Raw genomic sequence first — 19,202 nt, 5'->3', positions numbered from 1 at the left:
GGCCTGGAGTTTGGCCTACTGGTAGAGTGCTTGCTTAGCATGCACCAAGACCCGGGTTCAATTCCTCAGTACCATATACATAGAAAAAAGCCGGAAGTGGTGCTGAGGCTCAAGTGGTAGAGTTCTAGCCTTGAGAAAGTCCAAGGACTGTGCTCAACCCTGAGCTCAAGCCCAGGACTGGCCAAAAAAGGAAAAGAAGACTAAACATAGATCTTTCCTACAGCCCACCATACCACACCCAGACATCTAACCTGGGCAGCATGAGCCAGAATATGACAAGGACACCAGCACATCCATGGTCATCACTGCACTATTCACAAGAGCCAAGCTATGAAAACAGACTAGATATCCCACAATGGATGAATGGACCTCCCAAAATTTGGTACCTCTATACAATGGAATTTTACACAGCCATTAGAAAGGATAAAATAAAAGCAAAAAAGTATTTAAAAAAATTTTTTGCCAGTCCTGGGACTGGCTTGAACTCAGGGTCTGAGTGCTGTCCTTGGGCTTTCTCAAGGCTAAAGCTCTACCACTTGAGCTACAGCACCACTTCCAGCTTTTTCTATGTATGTGGTATGGAGGAATTGAACCGGGTCTTGGTGCATGCTAGGCAAGCACTCTACCACTATGTTATACTTCTGGTCCAAAAGTATTGTTTTAAAAATGTCTTTACTTCTTTGTTTAGGAACTTTGTAAGTGCATAAGCAGAGAAAAGATGAGAAGCTAGGTCAGAGGGAGAAGGTTAATCTGTGAGGTAGGTATAAACCATCCATTTATTAAACGCAGATTCTGCATGAGATAGTCTCTTTTCTTAAGTAGGCAGTTCCCATTAAGATAGGCTAACCACAGAAAGAGGTGACTTATCTTTCTTTTATGAGGTGAGTCATTGTTGCTAGCTTCATTTAGTATATGAGGAAATTAAAGCCTATTAAAGGGAAGTGCCTGGCACCATTTCATTTATTGGCTGGGAATAAACCAGGATGTATTCTAAAGTCCTTTTACTGTATGACAGAAAAAAATGAAAAGGGAAGGGGCTATCCGGTCAACCCCCATCACCCCTTTTTACTTGGGTCCATCCAGGTAAGTAACACAGTGGTGAGATTGAGGCCCACAATCAGAATGGCAGACATGAATCCAAGCTACTCTGGGACTGCAGCAGTTGGTACAGGAAACAAAAGACCTCCTATAATCCCTGACACTGTGGCAAGGAGATGGCACTGAAGACTTTTCTTTAGAAGAATATGAGAAAAGTAACAGAGCCTCAGCAGTACTCAGACAACCTTGCCCTTCAGTAGCTGGCAGGTAGGTGAATTGCTTCCCTCCCAGTCAGCTCTCTCCCCTAACCCCCAAAACAGTCGTCTTACCTACGATGCCCTGTAGGTAAGAATCTGCTGTGGCTTTCAGAGAAAGGGCATGAGAGCTGGGCCCATCTAATCTTGTAATGCTTTTACAAAATGATGATCTCAAGAGTTCTTACCTCTGGAAAAAAAGCATCAGTGGCACCTCCTTGGAAAGACTATTGACAATGGTTGCACTGTTATCTCAGTGGGAATGGGAGAGGGAGCTGCCTTTGAGTTTTTACTTTACACTTTCATCTTTAAATCTGTGTGGTAGTACTAGGCATTGGTGGCTCATGCCTATAATCCTAGCTACTCAGGAGGCTGAGAGGGTCATAACTCAAAGCCAACCCAGGCAAGAAAATCTGTGAGACTCATCTCCAATTAATCACCAGAAAACTGGAAGTGGCGCTCTGGCTCAAAGTCATAGAGTTCTAACCTTGAGCAAGAGCACCCAGGCCCTGAATTCAAGGCCCATAACTAAAAAAATAAAAATAAAAAATAGAAGTAGTGGCTGGGTACAGTGGCTCACACCAGTAATTATAGCTACTCAGGAGGCTGAGATCTGAGGATTGCAGTTCAAAGCCAGCCTGGGCACTAAAGACACCACTAGAAAACTGGAAGTGGCTCTGTGGCTCAAGGGGTAGGGCGGTAGTCTTGAGCTGAAGAGACTCAGGGATAGCACCCGGCCCAGAGTCCAAGCCCCATGACTGAAAAAAAAAATAGTAGTAGTAGTATGATAGAGTTATAACACTGAATAAACAAGTTTATCATTTTACACTTAGGAACTACAGTTTATGAAATAGGGTTAAATCCATTTTTATCAACTGGATAGTCCTCTTTTTGTGATGCACATGTCACTATGCTAAGATACAGAGATTATCATTCAAGAGAAAAAGCTAAGACATAAGCCCCTGCCTCTACTCTTATTCTTAGTTTACACTAAAATAAATACAAGGCTGGCCACGAGTCACTCATACCCACAATCCTAGCTACTTAGGTAGGCTGGGATCTGAGAATCCTGGTTCAAAGGCAGTCTGGGCAGACAAATCCAAGGACTCCTATCTCTAATTAACAAGCAAACAGGCATACAGGCATAGCTTAGATGGTAAAGTGTCAGCCTTGAGCAAACATATTAGGCAAGAGCTCAAGAGTTTGAGTTCAAGCACCACAATGGGAATAAAGAGAAAGCAATGGATCTATGTCTATTTTCTGAATCTGTCTTCCTCAGTTCAGCCAACTCATGTCTGGAATATGTATCTGGCATGATATCACTTTGTCCTACCTTACTCTATTCCAAGTTTTTTGCTAATTCTAGAAAAACACATACTGATAAGCATTCAGATCATACTCTTATTTAGTCTTAGAAAGATACTTTGAAGAAATTACCAGTCCTCAGGAAAAGATCCTGCTTTTTTTTTTTTAGATTTTTCAAAAGAATTCATTAACATTGATTTTTACATCATATTTCAAATGACGTGTTTAACAAACAAGTATTCAAAAAGGGAATCTATATACCATCACTGGCACTTAGATTTTAGAACATAATTAAAATTAGGCTGAGGATCTGTATGTCATAGATACATATTAATCTATATAATAAAACATGGAACAAGGTCTCCATGATGCAGCTTCTGCTTACTCCATCAGCCTTTTCCTCTTTCCTTCTCAACTCACTAAGTTGTTTCCATTCAGAATCACCCTTTTCTCTACCCTATACACCTTGAAATATCCTTTTCATTCACATTTCATACATAAATTCACCATCATGCAAGCAATAGAGAAAACAGTTTAAGAGTTTTTCAAATAGTTAAACAACTCAGTACAATGGTTCATCCTTGTAATCCTAGCTACTCAGGAAGCAAAAAAAAAAAAAAAAAAAAAAAACACCAGTAGGATTGGGACTTAAGGCCAAATTGAGCAAAAAAAAAAAAAGTTAACAAGACGCATCTCAACGAATATGAGATTGAGCATATGGTATGCACCTGTTATCTCATCCACATAGGAAACATAAATAGAAGGATCGTAGTCCAGGCCTGTCTGAGCATAAATGTGAGAACCTATCTGAAAAATAATCAAAGCAAAAGAAAGAAAGAAAGACAGAATTACCACCTGAACCAGCAATTCTACTCCTAAATTCAGACCCAGGAAAACTAAAAACATACATCCACACAAATACTTGCATATAAGTGTTCACAACAGCATAATTTATAATGGAGCAAGACACAACCCCATATCCATCAGCTAACGAAGGATACACACAAAATAGTCTAATCATGCAGTGGATATGGCCTGTCATACAACATAAACTTTGAATATATTAATTTGAGAGAAATTGAGGCAGTCAGCAAGGGCCATATATTGTATGATTTCACTAATATGAAACATCCAGAAGAGACAAATCTGTAAGACTAGAAAACAAGACGGGGTGGAGGAATGGAATTTGGTGAGAATGATGTGTGACTGGTTTAGGGTATAGCATTTCTTTTGGAGCTGGTCAAGAAATTTTATAATTGGTGATGGTTGCATGACTATGAAGATGCTGAGAACAGTGAGCCAGGTGCCAGTGGCTCATGTAATCCTAGCTATGCAGGAGGCTGAGATCTGAGGATGATGGTTCGAAGGCAGCCTGGGCAGAAAAGTCCCTGTGAAACTCTTATCTCCAATCAAAAAATGGAAGTGGAGCTGTGGCTGAAAGTGGTAGAGCACTAGCCTTGAGCAAAAAAGAACTCAGGGACAGTGCCCAGGCCAAGTTTAAGCCCCACAACTGACCCCACCCCCCAAAATCAATTAAAATAAAAAAATAGAGCATTGGATTGTGTACTTCAAATTTATAAATTTTATGACATGAGAATTATATCTCACTAAAGCAATGACCAAGAAGCCACAATAAGAGGCCAAAAAAGCAGTATCTACAGACAGAATGCAAGCACTGATATAAATTGATCAGGAAATATTTATGCATGAATGACTCATGAATAAATGATTGAGCCTTCAGAGTCTGTTGCAACGCCCAGACTCGGCTGCTCTTCCTTTGGGGTTTCTGAGCATCTTTGTCATATGTCTAGGCTGCACCCTGTGCCCCTACTCCCACACTGAACTATGGACTTCTCAAGGGCAGGGAGTGAATCTTAGTCATCATTATGGCCACCACCTCTTACAGAGCAATAAATGATTTATTGGAATAAATTTGCCAAAATAAAAATGATGCTCAGGAAGTCTCAAAATAACCCGAATCCCAACTGGGATTACCCATGGGTAATGAGTTTCTTCTTAAAGGAGTACCCCCCGAGTTGAATTACCTCCTGAAGGTAAATTTACCAAAGTCCCCTTTATGTCGGTTTGATTCACAATATTGGTCTTAGAAGAAGGGAATGGAAACTCCCTCCAATCAAAGGAGCCATGGGCAGATGGGCAAGGCGGCATCCTTCCCTTGCGATGTGAAGCATGCATAGGAGCTCATGCAGTTAGATAGATGGGCGACTCAGAGCACCACTCTAGGAGGAGCCATGTAGCCACTCAAGAACTCAGGGCTGACAACACTGGTCTTCTCTCCACCTTCCCTGGCTTCTCTTAGTCTACCCATTGATTGAATGCTGCAAATACTGTATATTTGTTGGCTGGTGAGCTCCCCTACTTTGTAGCAAAGATCAGGACATCTCTATGCCCAGCACCTAGAGTCTAGAGTACTGCTTGACACAAAGTGGCACCTCAAAATCTGTTTTGGTTTACTGAATTGGATAGATGGATGGATAGATAGATAGATAGATAGATAGATAGATAGATAGGTAGGTAGGTAGATAGATAGATAGATATTATCTTAGCTTCTACTTCTGCTCCAAATTTAGGACCTAAAATTCTGATTTATTACTTTTATAATTGAGGAGTTGCGGTCCAAGGAATTTCAACCCTCTAAGTCCTTAGTGCTTAAAGAAGAAAAAAAGATAGAAATGGGGTACCAGTGGCTCACACCTACAATCCTAACTATGTAGGAGGCTGAGGTTTGAGGATCATGGTTCAAAGCCAACCCGAACAGGAAAATCTGTGAGACTCTCATTTCCAATTAACCACCAGAAATACTGTGGCTCCAAGGGGTAGAGTGCTAGCCTTGAGTGAAAAGAGCTCAGCACTGAAACCCTGAGTATAAGCCCTATGACCAACCAAAAAATAAATAAAAGGGTTCTCCAGGCAAGAAAACTAGGTTCACACACAACAGAAAGATGCTGACCTGGTGAGCACTCTGGTTACACTAAGATACCAAGAACTGGGCAGTCTGACTACAACTGGCCAGTCTGCCTGCATAAAAATCTTCTAGTTCATCTTAAAAGAAAAAAAAAAGCCTTCTGTGGGCCAGGAAAGTATGCTAGCCATCTGTATCCCATGAGGCAGCTATGTGGAGTCTCATTCCAGCAGTCCCACTCCTATTGTAAGCCCCCTACACATAGGCATTTTGGGGAACTGAGAGAGGTTTCATCTCCACCCACAGACCTGAGAAAAGATGAAAATCTTCAGCTTGAGGTCATTCGTGTGGCAGAACCACACTGAGAATACTGAGGGGCTCTGACCTCCCCCCAGGGGGTTTTCTTTTCCCTCCCTTCCTCCCTTCCTTCCTTCTCTCCCTCCCTCTCTCACTGTCCTTTGGCTTTCTCAAGGCTAGCACTCTACCAGGTGAGCCACAGCACCATTTCCAGCTTTTTCTGTGTATGTGGTACCAAGAAATTGATCCCAGAGCTTCTTGCATGCTAGGGAAGGACTCTACCACTAGGCCACACTCACAGCCCAACTCAGGAGTTTTGGGGTTTTTTTCTTTTGTCTTTTCGTTGTTGTTGCTGTTGTTGTTTTTCACCAGTCCTGGGGCTTGAACTCAGGGCCTAAGCTCTGTCCTTGGACTTTCTCAAGGCTAGATCTCTACTACTTGAGCCATAGCACCATTTCCAGCTTTTCTCTAAGTATACGGTACCAAGGAATTGAACCTGGGTCTTCGTGCATGCTAGGCAAGCACTCTACCAGAGTTTTGAAGCTACACATGGCTCTTTCTGCCAGTGAGTCCAGTCAGAACCTTTACGTGTGTGATGGTGTACTTCTGCACAGAGATGTACACTATGTCTAGTCCCTCAAACATTCACACAATCTGGGCAGGTTGTACAGAGGTGGAAAAACTGATTCACACAGGTTGGATGTATTCATCTTACCCCAGAAAGCTGGCTAATGCAGAAGAACTCTGATCTTCAGATGTTCTAGTCCATGTCACTTCCCTGCTCTGAAATTTATCATCTACAGGTAACCCCAAGCCCTATATCAGTGAGAGAAATACAAGATGGCACACACTAATGTCGGGACTGACTTGAACTCAAGAATGTTCATCGGATCCATGAGGCAGATGATGAGAGTAATTCTCTCTACATAGGTCAGGTAAGAGATGTTTCCCCTGGATGCTTGCAAGGCCTCCTGAGGTACTTCGTGTACCACGGTCAACTACAGGGGAATGTAACTGAAAATGAATGCAGGAACCTGAAAACTTATGGACTAACAGTTTTGCATTGTTCCAGGGGCTGGAGGCTCATGCCTGTAATCCTAGCTACTCAAGAGGCTGAGATTATGGTTTGAAGCTAGCCTGAGCAGAAAAGTCCATGAAACTCTTATCTACAACTAACCAGCAAAAAACAGAAAATGTTGCTGTGGCTCAAATAGTAAACCTCCAGCCTTGAGAGAAAAGCAAGTGAGAGTGTAAGGCTCTGTATTCAAACCCTAATATCAATCCTCTTCCCTGCCCACACCAAAAAAAAAGATAGTTAATTGTGTCTTTCCTGAACCAATTCATCCAAATCTTTAAGATAGGTACAATGACTGAAAAATACATATCGTGACAAAAAAGAAGAGTAGTAAGGCCAGACATCTACTGAGGGAAGCCAATATTTTTACAATCTGTAATAACTCATAACACGACTCAAAGACGATTGCCTCCACTGCTTGTTAGATTTGAATGTGCTTCTCAAAAATTCCTATATTGGAAAAGATCCCCAAATGTATGAGATGGGCCTTCTAGTAATTAGTATTAGATGAGGTGTGTGGGGGCAGAGGGCAGCAGTGGCACTGATGCCTTTATAAGAAGAAAATGAAAAGCCCAGGTTACTACACTTGCTCTGTCTCAGTACAGTATGGCCTTTGAAACAGCCAAGAGAGTGCTCATCGTGTGCAGAGCAGATGATAGCACTAAGTTCTTGGACTCTAGAACCATAAACCAAATAAAACACTATTCTTGGGCTGGCAGTTTGGCCTAGTGGTAGAGTGCTTGCCTAGCATGCACAAAGACCTGGGTTCCATTCCTTGGTACCATGTACATAGAAAAATCCAGAATTGGTGCTATGGCTCTACTGGTAGAGCACTAGTCTTAAGGAAGCCCAAGGGTGGTGCCCAGGTCCTGAGTTCAAGCTCTAGGACCAGCAAAAATAAATAAATAAATAAAAGAAATTACTGGATCACTGGTATTGTCACAATAGTAGGAAATAGATTATGATAGCCACCTGAAACAAAGTATACATATAAAAATATGTATATATTTCAAACAAAATATACATATATGTATCTATTTTTCTGACATATTATCCATCACTCTTTGTGTTCTGGGGAAGTAGGACCTGCATTTTGTACAAAGGCAAATTCTCTTTGGACAAAATATTCTCAATGTGCTCTTTGCAGAAACCCCCTGGGACTCTGGAACTTGTATTCAGTTTTAATGTTATTGAGATTCAAAGTTGCAACTAATAGCTTTAACCAAAGTCTTTGTGGGAGAAGCAATTACTGGCACTAGGTCCAAGTCTAAGCAATTGTTAAAGAGATTTTTATCATGGTATGGTGGCCTGATCCTAGGAAACCAAGAATGCCATTCTCTGTTGATCTTGGGCCATGTCTTCAATCCCATGAGACTGGATGTTCATTTTGGAAACAAGAGTGGAAACTCTGGCTTACAAAAACGTGCCCTACTCAGATTGGGTTGCTTTTGTGATAGCAATTGGCTGCCTCTCCCTATGAAGCCAGGGAAATCCCAGCCTGTGTCAAGGCATTACTATATTCAGAAGAGAAGAGCCCTTCTGTGTGCTATTTACAGGACCAACAACTGAATAATTGATCCACCAGATATCTATTGTCAAAAAGGCAACCTTTTATCTTATTCCCAGAGTGATCTTATTCCTTTAAGGAGACCGACCTTCCTTCCTTCCTTCCTTCCTTCCTTCCTTCCTCCCTCCCTCCCTCCCTCCCTCCCTCCCTCCCTCCCTCCCTCCCTCCCTCCCCCTCTCTCTCTCTCTCTCTCTCTCTCTCTCTCTCTCTCTCTCTCTCTCTCTCTCTCTCTCCTTGTTCTTTTGTGTCAGTATTAGGGCTTCAACTCAGGGCCTGGGTACTGTTCCTTAGAGACTTTCCTTCCTTTTTTTTTTATTCCAGTACTGGAGCTTGAACTCAGGGCCTGAGCACTGCCCTTGGGCTTTCTCAAGGCCCAAGCTCTACCACTTGAGCCACAGCACCACTTCCAGCTTTTTCTATTTACGTGGTACTGAGGAATAGAATCCCGGTCTTCACGCATGCTAGTCAAGCACTCTACCACTAGGCAAAACTCCCAGCCCCCTTCCTTCCTTCTTTCTTTTCTTTTCTTTTTTCTTTCTCCCTCCTCCTCCTGCTTCTCCTGCTCCTCGACCTCCTCCTCTTTCCTCTTCTGTGTCAGTACTGAGACTGGAACTCAGGGCCTGGGTGCTACCCCTTAAAGACAACTGCCTATTTCCCTTCCCTTCCCTTCCCTTCCCTTCCCTTCCCTCCCCTCCCCTCCCCTCCCCTCCTCTCTCCTCCCCTCTCCTGCCCTGCCCTCCCCTGCCCTTCCCCTCTCTTCTTTCTTTCTTTCTTCCTCTCTTCCTCTCTGCCTCCTCCTCCTTCTTCCTCTTCTTCCTGCCTGGGTGGTGTCTCAGTTTTTTCTACTCAAGGTTGGTCCTCTACTACTTAAGCTACACCTCACTTCTAGCTTTTTGGTAGTTAATTGGAGATAAATTTCTCTTGGCTTTTTCTTTTGTTTATTTTCACTTTTCTATTTCCCCCATTCCTTACTTTCACGTATATGGACATATTAGGGTTCATCCACACATATATATTGTTACTCAGCTCCTCTGTACACAGAAGAACTGAATGCCTCTGGTCTCTCTGAAGTTGGGCATGGCCCCTCATTTGGCTGGGGCCTATGAGTTCCCAGCCAATGAGCTCCCAAAGGATAGCAGCTGAGACTCGTCTCTTTCCCCTTGCATCATGCAGCACATAGTAGGTTCCCAATTCATATTTTCCAAGTGTCTGAGTTGTCTAGTCAAATTGCAGGCAACTTCTGCTTCAATGGAATGCCAATTTGTCCCTGAGTTTTCAAACTACTCTTACTTCCAGCTCACTTCTCAGACCCAAATAAATAAAAGCTAAAAATATAGCCCAGATCATGAATCATAAATGAGACGGAAAAGCAATGACTCACAAAAGTTAATCTGCTTCCCAGGAGAGTCTTGCTTGAATGTCCTTAGCTCTGAAAGGGTTTGGCAGCAAGCCAACAGCCCCTCTGTGCAGAGTCAAATGCAATTCCCAGGTCTACCACTGGGGGCCCATCTGCCATCCTGGCTGCCAGGAGGAATGATCAAAGGGCAGCAAGCAGCCTGGTGCATGGCAGTAGAGAGGCCTCTACTGTAGAGAGGAAGATGCCACGATCAGTGTTCCAGCCTAGCCATGGTGTCAGTGACCTAAGGTATCCCCCATCTTGCTGGCTACTGCCTTAGCACCTTTTCTGCTGAAGCCAGAGCAACATTGTAACTCAGTGAATCACTCCTAGGGCTGAATGAACTAAATATATTGGGGATATAATCTAAACTAATAACATTGTGTGTGTGTGCGCGCGTGTGTGTGTGTGTGTGTGTGGTCAGTCTTGACCACCACTTCAAGTGGAACATCTTTTTTTTTTCCATATCTTTCTTTCTCAATTGTACCTCCAAAATTTAAATAATTGTAACCAACATTCCTGCAATAATGTGACTCAGCCTTTTGAGTATCCAAGACCTAGAGTATTTAATTAAATTGAACACTACTGTAGGAAATCACAAATCTGTGCAATCACAAATAAGGGCATCTTGAAGGACTTCCACAAGGTTCACAAATACTACATGCTCTATCAGACTCTTTTCATCACTTCCCCATCCACAAATATCTGTACTACTCCCCCTTCACAGACTTGAATATCTTTCAATTTTTGCTCCTGCCCTTTAATAGCCTATGAAACCCTTCTTTCAGTAAATTATCAGAGATTTTTATAAATCCTTATATTATATACTAGCTAAATATTATATATCCTACTATAAATACTAAACATTATATATACCAGTGAGTTATATAAACTGCCTAAAAGTATATATGACTAAATTACTCTTAAAAACTGTGGCTAAGCATGGTGGCACACACCCATTATTCCAGCTTTATGAGCCGTGTACAAATAGGAAAATTATAGTCCAAGCAAAACATGTGAGAATTGGAGGTACTAGAGCTTGCCTAGGAATTTGTATTTTAATTTTTTTTAAAGGAAAGGGAGAAAGATGATAGATAATGTATGGCCCTGGGTGCAAGTCCCAGTACTAGAATAGAATAGACTTTTTTTTTTTTTTGTCATTCCTGGGCTTGAGCTCAGGGCCTGAGCACTGTCCTTGGACTTTCTCAAGGCTAGAGCTCTACCACTTGAACCTTAACACCACTTCTGGCTTTTTTCTATGTATGTGGTACCAAGGAATTGAACCTGGGTCTTCATGCATGCTAAGCAAGCACTCTACCACTAGGCCAAACTCCCAGCTCCTAGAATATTTTTTATAATTATTCTAGAAGTAAAAACCACCCAGCTGTACACTTAAAGAGTATGTGTACACTTAAGTTGTACACATACCCATGAACTTTTCATAGGTATGTGAATTATATCTTCATCAAATTGCTACTAAAATATAAACCTCAGGGCCAGGAGTTTGGCCCAGTGGTAGAGTGCTTGCCTTTGCGCATGCTAGGCTCCATTCCTCGGTACCACATACATAGAAAAAGCTGGAACTGGTGCTTTGGTTCAAGTGGTAGAGCTCTAGCCTTGAGAGGAAAAACAAAACAACAAAAAAAAACCCAAGGACAGTGCTTAGGCCTTGCCCCAGGACTGGCAAAAAATAAATAATAATACAAAGAATAGATCTAGGGAGAAAAAAATCAGGTATTTTCCTCTTAACATATTTTTGTTTGATCCATGGAGAGATACAAGCCTATTATCTTCCTCATCCAGAGCATGCCAAATGACCTATTTCAAGGTGTTTTATGTCTCCTTCTAAAGGGAGAGGCTTGGGTTAGCTGAAAAATCTCCCTCTCCCCCCCACTACCCCCCCCCACCCCTGTTCACCTGGTGACATCAATTAACAGGACTTCACAATCTCAGATATGCTGCTGAGTCCTGTCCTTGTCTGGAGGCTTCACCGTGGAAACATCCCCCCTTGCACTCAGGTGGGTGATGACTCACAGTTCCTGCTTTTTCACAGCTGCTCAGTGCCCTAGGAAGCAGCATCCCACTAGGTGAGCCACTTCCAGCCTTTCTGGAAATTGTCAAGGTATAACTCATAAAAATAACAGATTGCCCCATGAGGTTCCACACCCAGCTTCCTTCTTAGAGGCCTCCGGAATCAATACTCACTTCCTGCCAGAGCCCACTGGCCTCCCAGAGCAATTGCTCATCACTATATCTTTCTCATCCTTCCTCACTCTTTCCCCCAACGCACTCCATATTAGACCCTCCCCCACTTTCTCCACCTTTTCTTCTTTTCTTTTAGGTGATAAGCCAGGTAAGGGATTTGACTCTGAACACTTTCAGAAGAGAAGATGGATTTAGAAATTCAACACAAGGGACAGACCTCTTTGGTTTAAAAGTGGTAATAATAAAATGCTAATAATGGGGGAGGGGGAAAGCACGGTCAGATTTTCACCCTAGGACTCTTTCCCTCGCCTTGACCTATCATTGTCTGTGCAGTAAACTTGGAACATTCTCTTCCCAACATAGTCTTATCACTGGACTAGGCACAATGGTATGTTTCTGGCAGGATTAGCCTTTATTTTCATAGGACTTTGCAACTTACTGCTGCCTGTTACGAAAGATTAACAATTTAAGATCTGGGTGTCAAACAAGGACTTCATTGTTTTTAGGTGAACACGGCCATTTCAGATAGGTGAACATATTCTTTAAATATACATATTGGAAGAGGTCAAGAAGAAATACTTAGGTCAACAGATACGTGGCTGCTCCCATGAGCTATTCATGATAGAGATGATGGAGAAACTTGGGATTGGAGGTACAGTTGGCTAACCTGAAAAGTCTCAGGCACATATTTCCAATGTTCAGTGTTTCCAAGATATTTGTTTTCATGAAACTGAGCATGGTAATTCATGCCTGTAATCCCAGTTTACAAGAGGTGAAGATAGGAGGACCACAGTTTGAGGCTGGCCTGGGCAAAAGTGTGTACCCTCTCTGAAAAGCAAACTAAAGTCTCTAAAAGGCTGAACACATGTGTCAAGTTGGCAGAGCTCCTGCTTCACAAACACAAAGCATAGTGCTCTGCACACACAAAAGAATAACATTTCCAAATATAAAAACACCTCTAATACCTTTTCATTCATTGATTCAAAAGCTACAAGGAAACCTGCATAATGACAGATCTGTCCGGGGTCAGAATTCTCTGGCACCTCAGGTCTCTAAACAGAGGGAGAGAGCTAGAAATATGGCTCATTCCCCAGGACACTGTGGGGACTGGCTGGTAATGACTGAATACTCCGTAGTAAAGAAGAGTAAGCACAGAATAATCTTCATCAGGACCCACAGGTTTGTGTGCACAGAAATATGGTATCAGGGCTGGGAGTTTGGCCTAGTGGTAGAGGACTTGCTTAGCATGCATGAAGTCCCAGGTTCGATTCCTTGGTACCACATACAAAGAAAAAAGCCAGAAGTGGTGCTGAGGCTCAAGTGGTAGAGCTCTAGCCTTGAGAAAATCCAAGGACAGTGATAAGGCCCTGAGCTCAAGCCCAAGACTGGCAAAAAAAAAAAAAAATATATATATATATATATATATATATATGGTATCAATCATCTTAGAGAAGGGACTTCCACTTCTTACTGTTTCTGCTGCTTTTACTCTCTCACAGGTAGCATATCTTTCTTTTGATGTTGCAGAAAAATGCAGTAATGAAAAATTAGCTTAGAAAAAAAACCCCTAAAAAATACAGTCCTCCTGGCTAGTCATCCCTTTTGATAATCCTGACCCTTCTATTATTGTTTTCTTTCTCTCTTTCTTTCTTTCTTTCTTGCTTGCTTGCTTCCTTGCTTGCTTGCTTTCTCTTGGGCTGGTACTGAGACTTGAACTCACAGTCCTGGAACTATTCCTTAGTGTTCTTTTACTCAAGCTGGCATTCTACCACTTCTTAAGCCATGGCTCCCTTCTAGCTTTTTGCTGATTAATTGGAGATAAGAGTTTCAAGGACTTTCCTGCTTAGGCAGGCTTCGTTTTTGTTTGTTTGTTTTTTGTAATGTATAGAAGGGTTATACTTACATTTGCCAGATAATAGGTGTATTACTTCTCACACATTGATAACCCTTCTCAGAGTTTTTGTCCCCATTTCCTTCCCCTCATCCCCTCCCAATCATCTTGTTTTCTCCCCTCCCCTTTCCTCTTTCAAATAAATAAATAAACATATAAACAATATGCCAGGTAACAAAGTCAGATAATATAACAATATGAGATTAACCAAATGTTAGGCAGGCTTTGAACTGCAATCTTCAGACCTCAGTCTCCTGAGGAGCTAGGGAGTAAAGGAATGAGCCAATGCCACCTACCTAGGTTCTTTTATGGATAGGGTCTCATGATAACTTTGTCCAAACTTTGTCCAATTGACATGAAGCCATCATCTTCCTATCTCTGCCTCCTGAACGTTGGGATTACCAGTTGGCACACCATGCCCACTTTCATAAGTATTTTTAACTGATAGAGATGCACTCCTGGACACACTGCAATAAAGAATCATCTTCACAAAATGTCTGTGGTTTTCACTCTGCCATGCTGGGAGAGCCTGAGGGCTGAACAGTGAGAGCTGTGGGTAACTCTAGAGATTAGCAGGCCTCCTCTGGCCAGGCTACAGGAAAGGCTTAGGGAAGGAAATTCCACTAGGGTGGCACTGCTGGCCAGGATATGGTATGCCAAAGGAATGTGAGACAATGCCAAGGGCAAATTTTGTCCATTCTATATTTTTCTCCAAAAGTATACCTTTGAATATTCATATTCTTCCTAGCACCTGCAATCTCTGTATTAAGATATATATTTTTTTTCTACACCTTTCCCTAATCCTATGAGAAAACTTCTCAGGTTTAAACATTCTATCTCTTAGAAATTTCATTGTCCTAAAGAACCAAGGTGCAAACTGACTTTTGACCCCTAACTTCTTCATGGACAGCCTGAGCTTATCCTGGAGTTCTGATACTCTGAAAAACTGCAACAATTGTTAGGATGAGAAAAAAAAAAAGTTCCTGTTCTCCGTATCTCACTCCAAACTCCAGCCCTATTTGTTCCAGAAGACCTCATTCAAAAAGAAGACAAGCTCAGCTTCTCTCTACCAGGTATTCTCACTGGAAGATCTAAGATAAGAAGTCAGACCTTCCTTTGCATTCTCCCATCTTAGGTCCATGGGCAAACTGAGCCTTCAGTGGCAGACAGTTGAGTGAGTGAAGTTAGGGGTTGGATACACAGCTTTGGCACCTGAGCTGTGGCTATCACTTAGCTCTGTTCTGGTGATGGAAACGTCATATGGCAAACCGCAATTAGTTGAGTCCCATTCTTGTATGCCATGGTATTGACTTTTAGACTTATGGAAATGGAAGTGAGAGGAAGTCATGTTGGGAAAACAATACCCCCAGGGTTTTAGAAGATGAACAAAATGAAGGCTGGTCATGCATGTTGTGTAAGTCTTGGCCTAACATGCTATCTACATGGGGCCTTCTTAAACAAAAGGGGCAATGAGCACAGCCAATGTGCTCTGGGCTCTACCCTGGTTTGAGTGTGTTGTTCGTGTGTTTGAAGCTTGGTTCTAGTGTGGTAGTGTTGCCTCAATGTGGTTTGCTGGGTCACCTTCTCTGAGAGACCTTCAGGAGGTTCAAAGTCTGAACTTATATTTAAGTTACTTAAAACTAAGTACTTAGGACTTATAGCTTATTTTCAACATTATCACCAATTCTACATCATGATACCAAAAGAAGTCATTTTTTCTTTCAAAAAAGGTCATTGATTTAACCCAGGCTGGGTATGATTAGCCACCACATAGGCCAGGTGCCGCAGCTCACACCTGAAACCCTAGCAACTCAGGAGGCTGAGATCTGAGGATCATGTTCAAAGCGAGTCCAGGCATAAAGTCTGTGAGACTCTTATCTCTGATTAACAACCAAAAATCTGGAAGTAGGTATGCCTCAAGTGGTAGAACACTAGCTCTTAAACTGAAACAGGTCCTGAGTTCAAGCTCTAATACCATCACACAAACAAAAAATGTAATTCAGTCCTGGGGCCAGGAGTTTGACCTAGTGGTAGAGTGCTTGCCTAGCATGCACGAAGACCTGGGTTTCATTCCTCTGTATTATATACATAGAAAAAGCCAGAAGTGGTACTGTGGCTCAAGTGGTAGAGCGCTAGCCTTGAGGAAAAAGCCCAAGGACAGTGCTCAGGCCCTGGGTCCAAGTCCCAGGACTGGCAAAAAAAAAAAAGTTACTCAACCCAACACCTAATAGCAACACTAACTTAGGGTGAATGGAAAATAGAGTTCCCGTTACCACAGATAAATATGCAAGAAAACAAAGACACGCTGAAGCAATGCTAACTTATCCAGTAAGAATAATTTCCATCTCTACCCAATCAAACTGCTTTTCTACTTTCCCTGTTTTATTGCTTGGTATGGGAGGTGTGGGGAAGCACAAGAGGGAAAGTTAAGGCAGAGGTGGAGGGTAGAGGATGTGCAGTGGGCTTGGACAGTGACTCCAAATCATGGCGCACACTGACTTGTGACAGGTGGGGAAAGACCATAAACTTTCTTTCCATAAATACAGCCAAGCATTTCCAGTCTAGGTCACTCACTGCATGGGGTGGGGTGGGGGAGGCAGGAGGCAATAAAAGCTGAGCTCCACACACTTATCTCTCTTAGAAGTTTATAGTCACCATTTATCACGTCTTCCCAGCTCTGCTCTCTTTGTATCCATCATTTGACCTCCCTTGGGATTCTGTCATTTGGGGATACACTTCCTGTCCTCATGTTCATGTTTGTACCTTCAGATCTGATGACTCAGCTGAGGACTAATCTCACATGGCTGTCTATCTACATATTAGCACTTAGATATCATTAATGTAGTGTTCCCAAAGTAAACTTAGCCTGAACTCCTCCATTTCTTAATTTATCCCGTTTCTCCCTCACTTATGCCTCCCATGACTTAAGTTGGGAAATCTAGTCTTCATGCTTTACGACTTGCAATCATCATCATCCACCACCTCTCTAAGCAACAAAAATTCCTCTTTTGTCTCCCAGTCTCTGTGTCAAACTCAACAGACTGGACCTTTTTAAATTTCATTCATTAAGAAATGACTGATTGCTGGGTGGCTCATGCCTGTAATCCCAGCTACTCAAGAGGCTGAGATCTGAGGATCATGGTTCAAAGATAACCTGGAGAAAGAAAAAGGAATCTATGACATTTATGTCTTTAACCACAAAAAGCCAGAAGTACAGGTATGGTTTAAGTGACAGAATAGAACAAGCTAAGGGACAGCACCCAGGCTGAAAGCCCAACCTAGAAGTGTTTTGGCTCACCAATCCCAGTTCATAACTTCCTTAACTGGCAATGAGGAGCTACCAACCTGTGCCCCCATCTGACCTCAGCCATCCATGATCTACATTTGTCTTTACTCAGCCCATGCTGTGTTCTGAACCCTCTCTTGCTCTGTGTGTCATTCTCTATTCTATTCTGTGGGTGTTCTCTGAAGCCACTGAGTCACTCTGATCCTATTCTTTTCCCTGCAGAAATCTTTTCCCCCCTGCCACTGAGATCTAATCATTCTACCAAAATACATACCCATCTCCTGGGTCCTTTTGAATGAATCACACTCATCTTTCCTCCTTCCTAAATGCCTTCCTCAGGCTATCTTCCAGCAGCTAATAATGATTGCCTTTACTACTGCATACACATCCCTGGGTTTCTGAGCTCTAACCAAGGACCAGAACTTCTCCACTGGATGGCCAGTGGAGATGGCCAGAGAGTCCAGATGGCCAGGCCAGGAAATTGCTTATGGACCAGGCCTACTGGCTTCAGCATGGGCAAGTTACTAAGACTGGCTCCTAGCCCAGAGTGAGAGACCCAGCTATAATTTGAGAAGGGTTGGTTGAATTTAATACACACACACACACAAACACACACACACACACACACACACACACACACCCAAGCCCCTTCCATATGTTTCTATAACACAAACATATTTACTGTACTCATCTGGGATTAAAAAAAAACAGCCAGTCTAATTCAGTTGATCTGAATCACCAATGGAATTTGAAAGTCTTCACTCCACTTGGTCAGGATGCTTCAAGTCTAGCCCATCAGCTGGCTCTATCATAAGTTGGTTTGCCTCACACAACAACAACCACACACACACACACAATATATCACCTGTGCATGCCCTCCAACCAAAGCCACCACTGGCACATACCAGCTCTCTTTAGGGACCTTCTGCAAAGCCACCTTCCCTTCTTTTTGACAAGGCATAAGGGGTGTGTGTGTGTGTGTGTTTTCCTCAAACCTAAACTCCGGCCCCCGTCATGGGCAAGCTCAGGGAAAGCAGAGCGGATCCCACCTACCCCCCTTCCCTTCCCGGGAGTGTTGGGGGTGGGAGTGTGAAGTGGACTTACCCTTACGCAGTATTTCATGCCCATGGCCAACAAGTGTTTGGGCAAGTGTCTGTCCTGCCGGGCCCGGGGGCCGGGCTCTGCGGGGCCAGGGAGCGGGCAGGCATCGGGAGAAGAGGAGGAAGAAGAGGAGAAGGAGGAGGTCGCCCTGTGGCCGGGCAGGTCTGCTTGCAGTGGTGGTAGTGGCGGTGGCGAGGGTGCCGGCGCAGCCCTGGTCCTGTGACCTAGACGTCTTTCTAGGGTTGCTGGGGCCCCGCCGCTGCCTCCTCCAGACGTCGGGTCGTGGCTTTCTTGGAGTTTCAGGCGGGGGACCTCTTTGGTACCCAGGCAGAAGTTTTTCAGACTCCACAAACTGGCCGGATTGGTCAGCTTCACGCTGACCATGCGGGGGATCAAGGTGCACAGCAGGGTGGGGCTGTCCGGGGCTGGCGAGGAGGAAGAGGAGGAGGAGGAGGAGGAGGAGGAGGCCGGGGCGGTGGGCAGGTGAGACGGCTGCGTCCCCGCCGAGCCGCCTCCCGGGCTGCCCTCGTCCAGGGAGGTGACCGACTCGTTCCGAAAACGGCTGTACTTAGCCCTGTGCAGCATCCCCGGATGCCCGGACAGCCCTGCACACAGCGCGACCCCGGCGCGCATAGCCTCCGGAGGGGACTCAAACGGGACGCGGCGGCAGGGATCGCCCCGAGGTCCCTCAGATGGACGGACGGTCCAGACCTCAGATGTCAACCTCCCCCCCCACCACCCACGGCCCCTGCCCCCACGCGCCCTCGGGGACACACGGGGCTCGCGGGGAGCCTCGAGGTGACAGCCAGGGGACGCCCTCCCCCCGCCCCCAGCTCCGATGTCAGCCCCTCCCCGGCAGTGGCG

General features: G+C 43.8%; 1 protein-coding gene across 1 annotated transcript in view; it reads right to left on the bottom strand.

Moving 5' to 3' along the window:
* The window catches only part of Shc4 (SHC adaptor protein 4), a 58,148-nt gene extending 39,122 nt beyond the window's left edge, over positions 1–19,026 (bottom strand). The window contains exon 1 of the mRNA XM_090358455.1: positions 18,342–19,026. Coding sequence (XP_090214581.1) covers positions 18,342–18,971 — 630 coding nt within the window. The 5' untranslated portion in view covers positions 18,972–19,026. The remainder of the gene's footprint in view (positions 1–18,341) is intronic.
* Positions 19,027–19,202: the final 176 nt, after the last annotated feature.

The sequence above is a fragment of the Megascapheus bottae genome, chromosome 25, assembly GCF_031878675.1.
Source record: "Megascapheus bottae isolate mThoBot1 chromosome 25, mThoBot2.hap1, whole genome shotgun sequence".
In the NCBI taxonomy this organism is placed as follows: Eukaryota; Metazoa; Chordata; class Mammalia; order Rodentia; family Geomyidae; genus Megascapheus; species Megascapheus bottae.
This window is presented reverse-complemented; position numbering and strand designations above follow the sequence as displayed.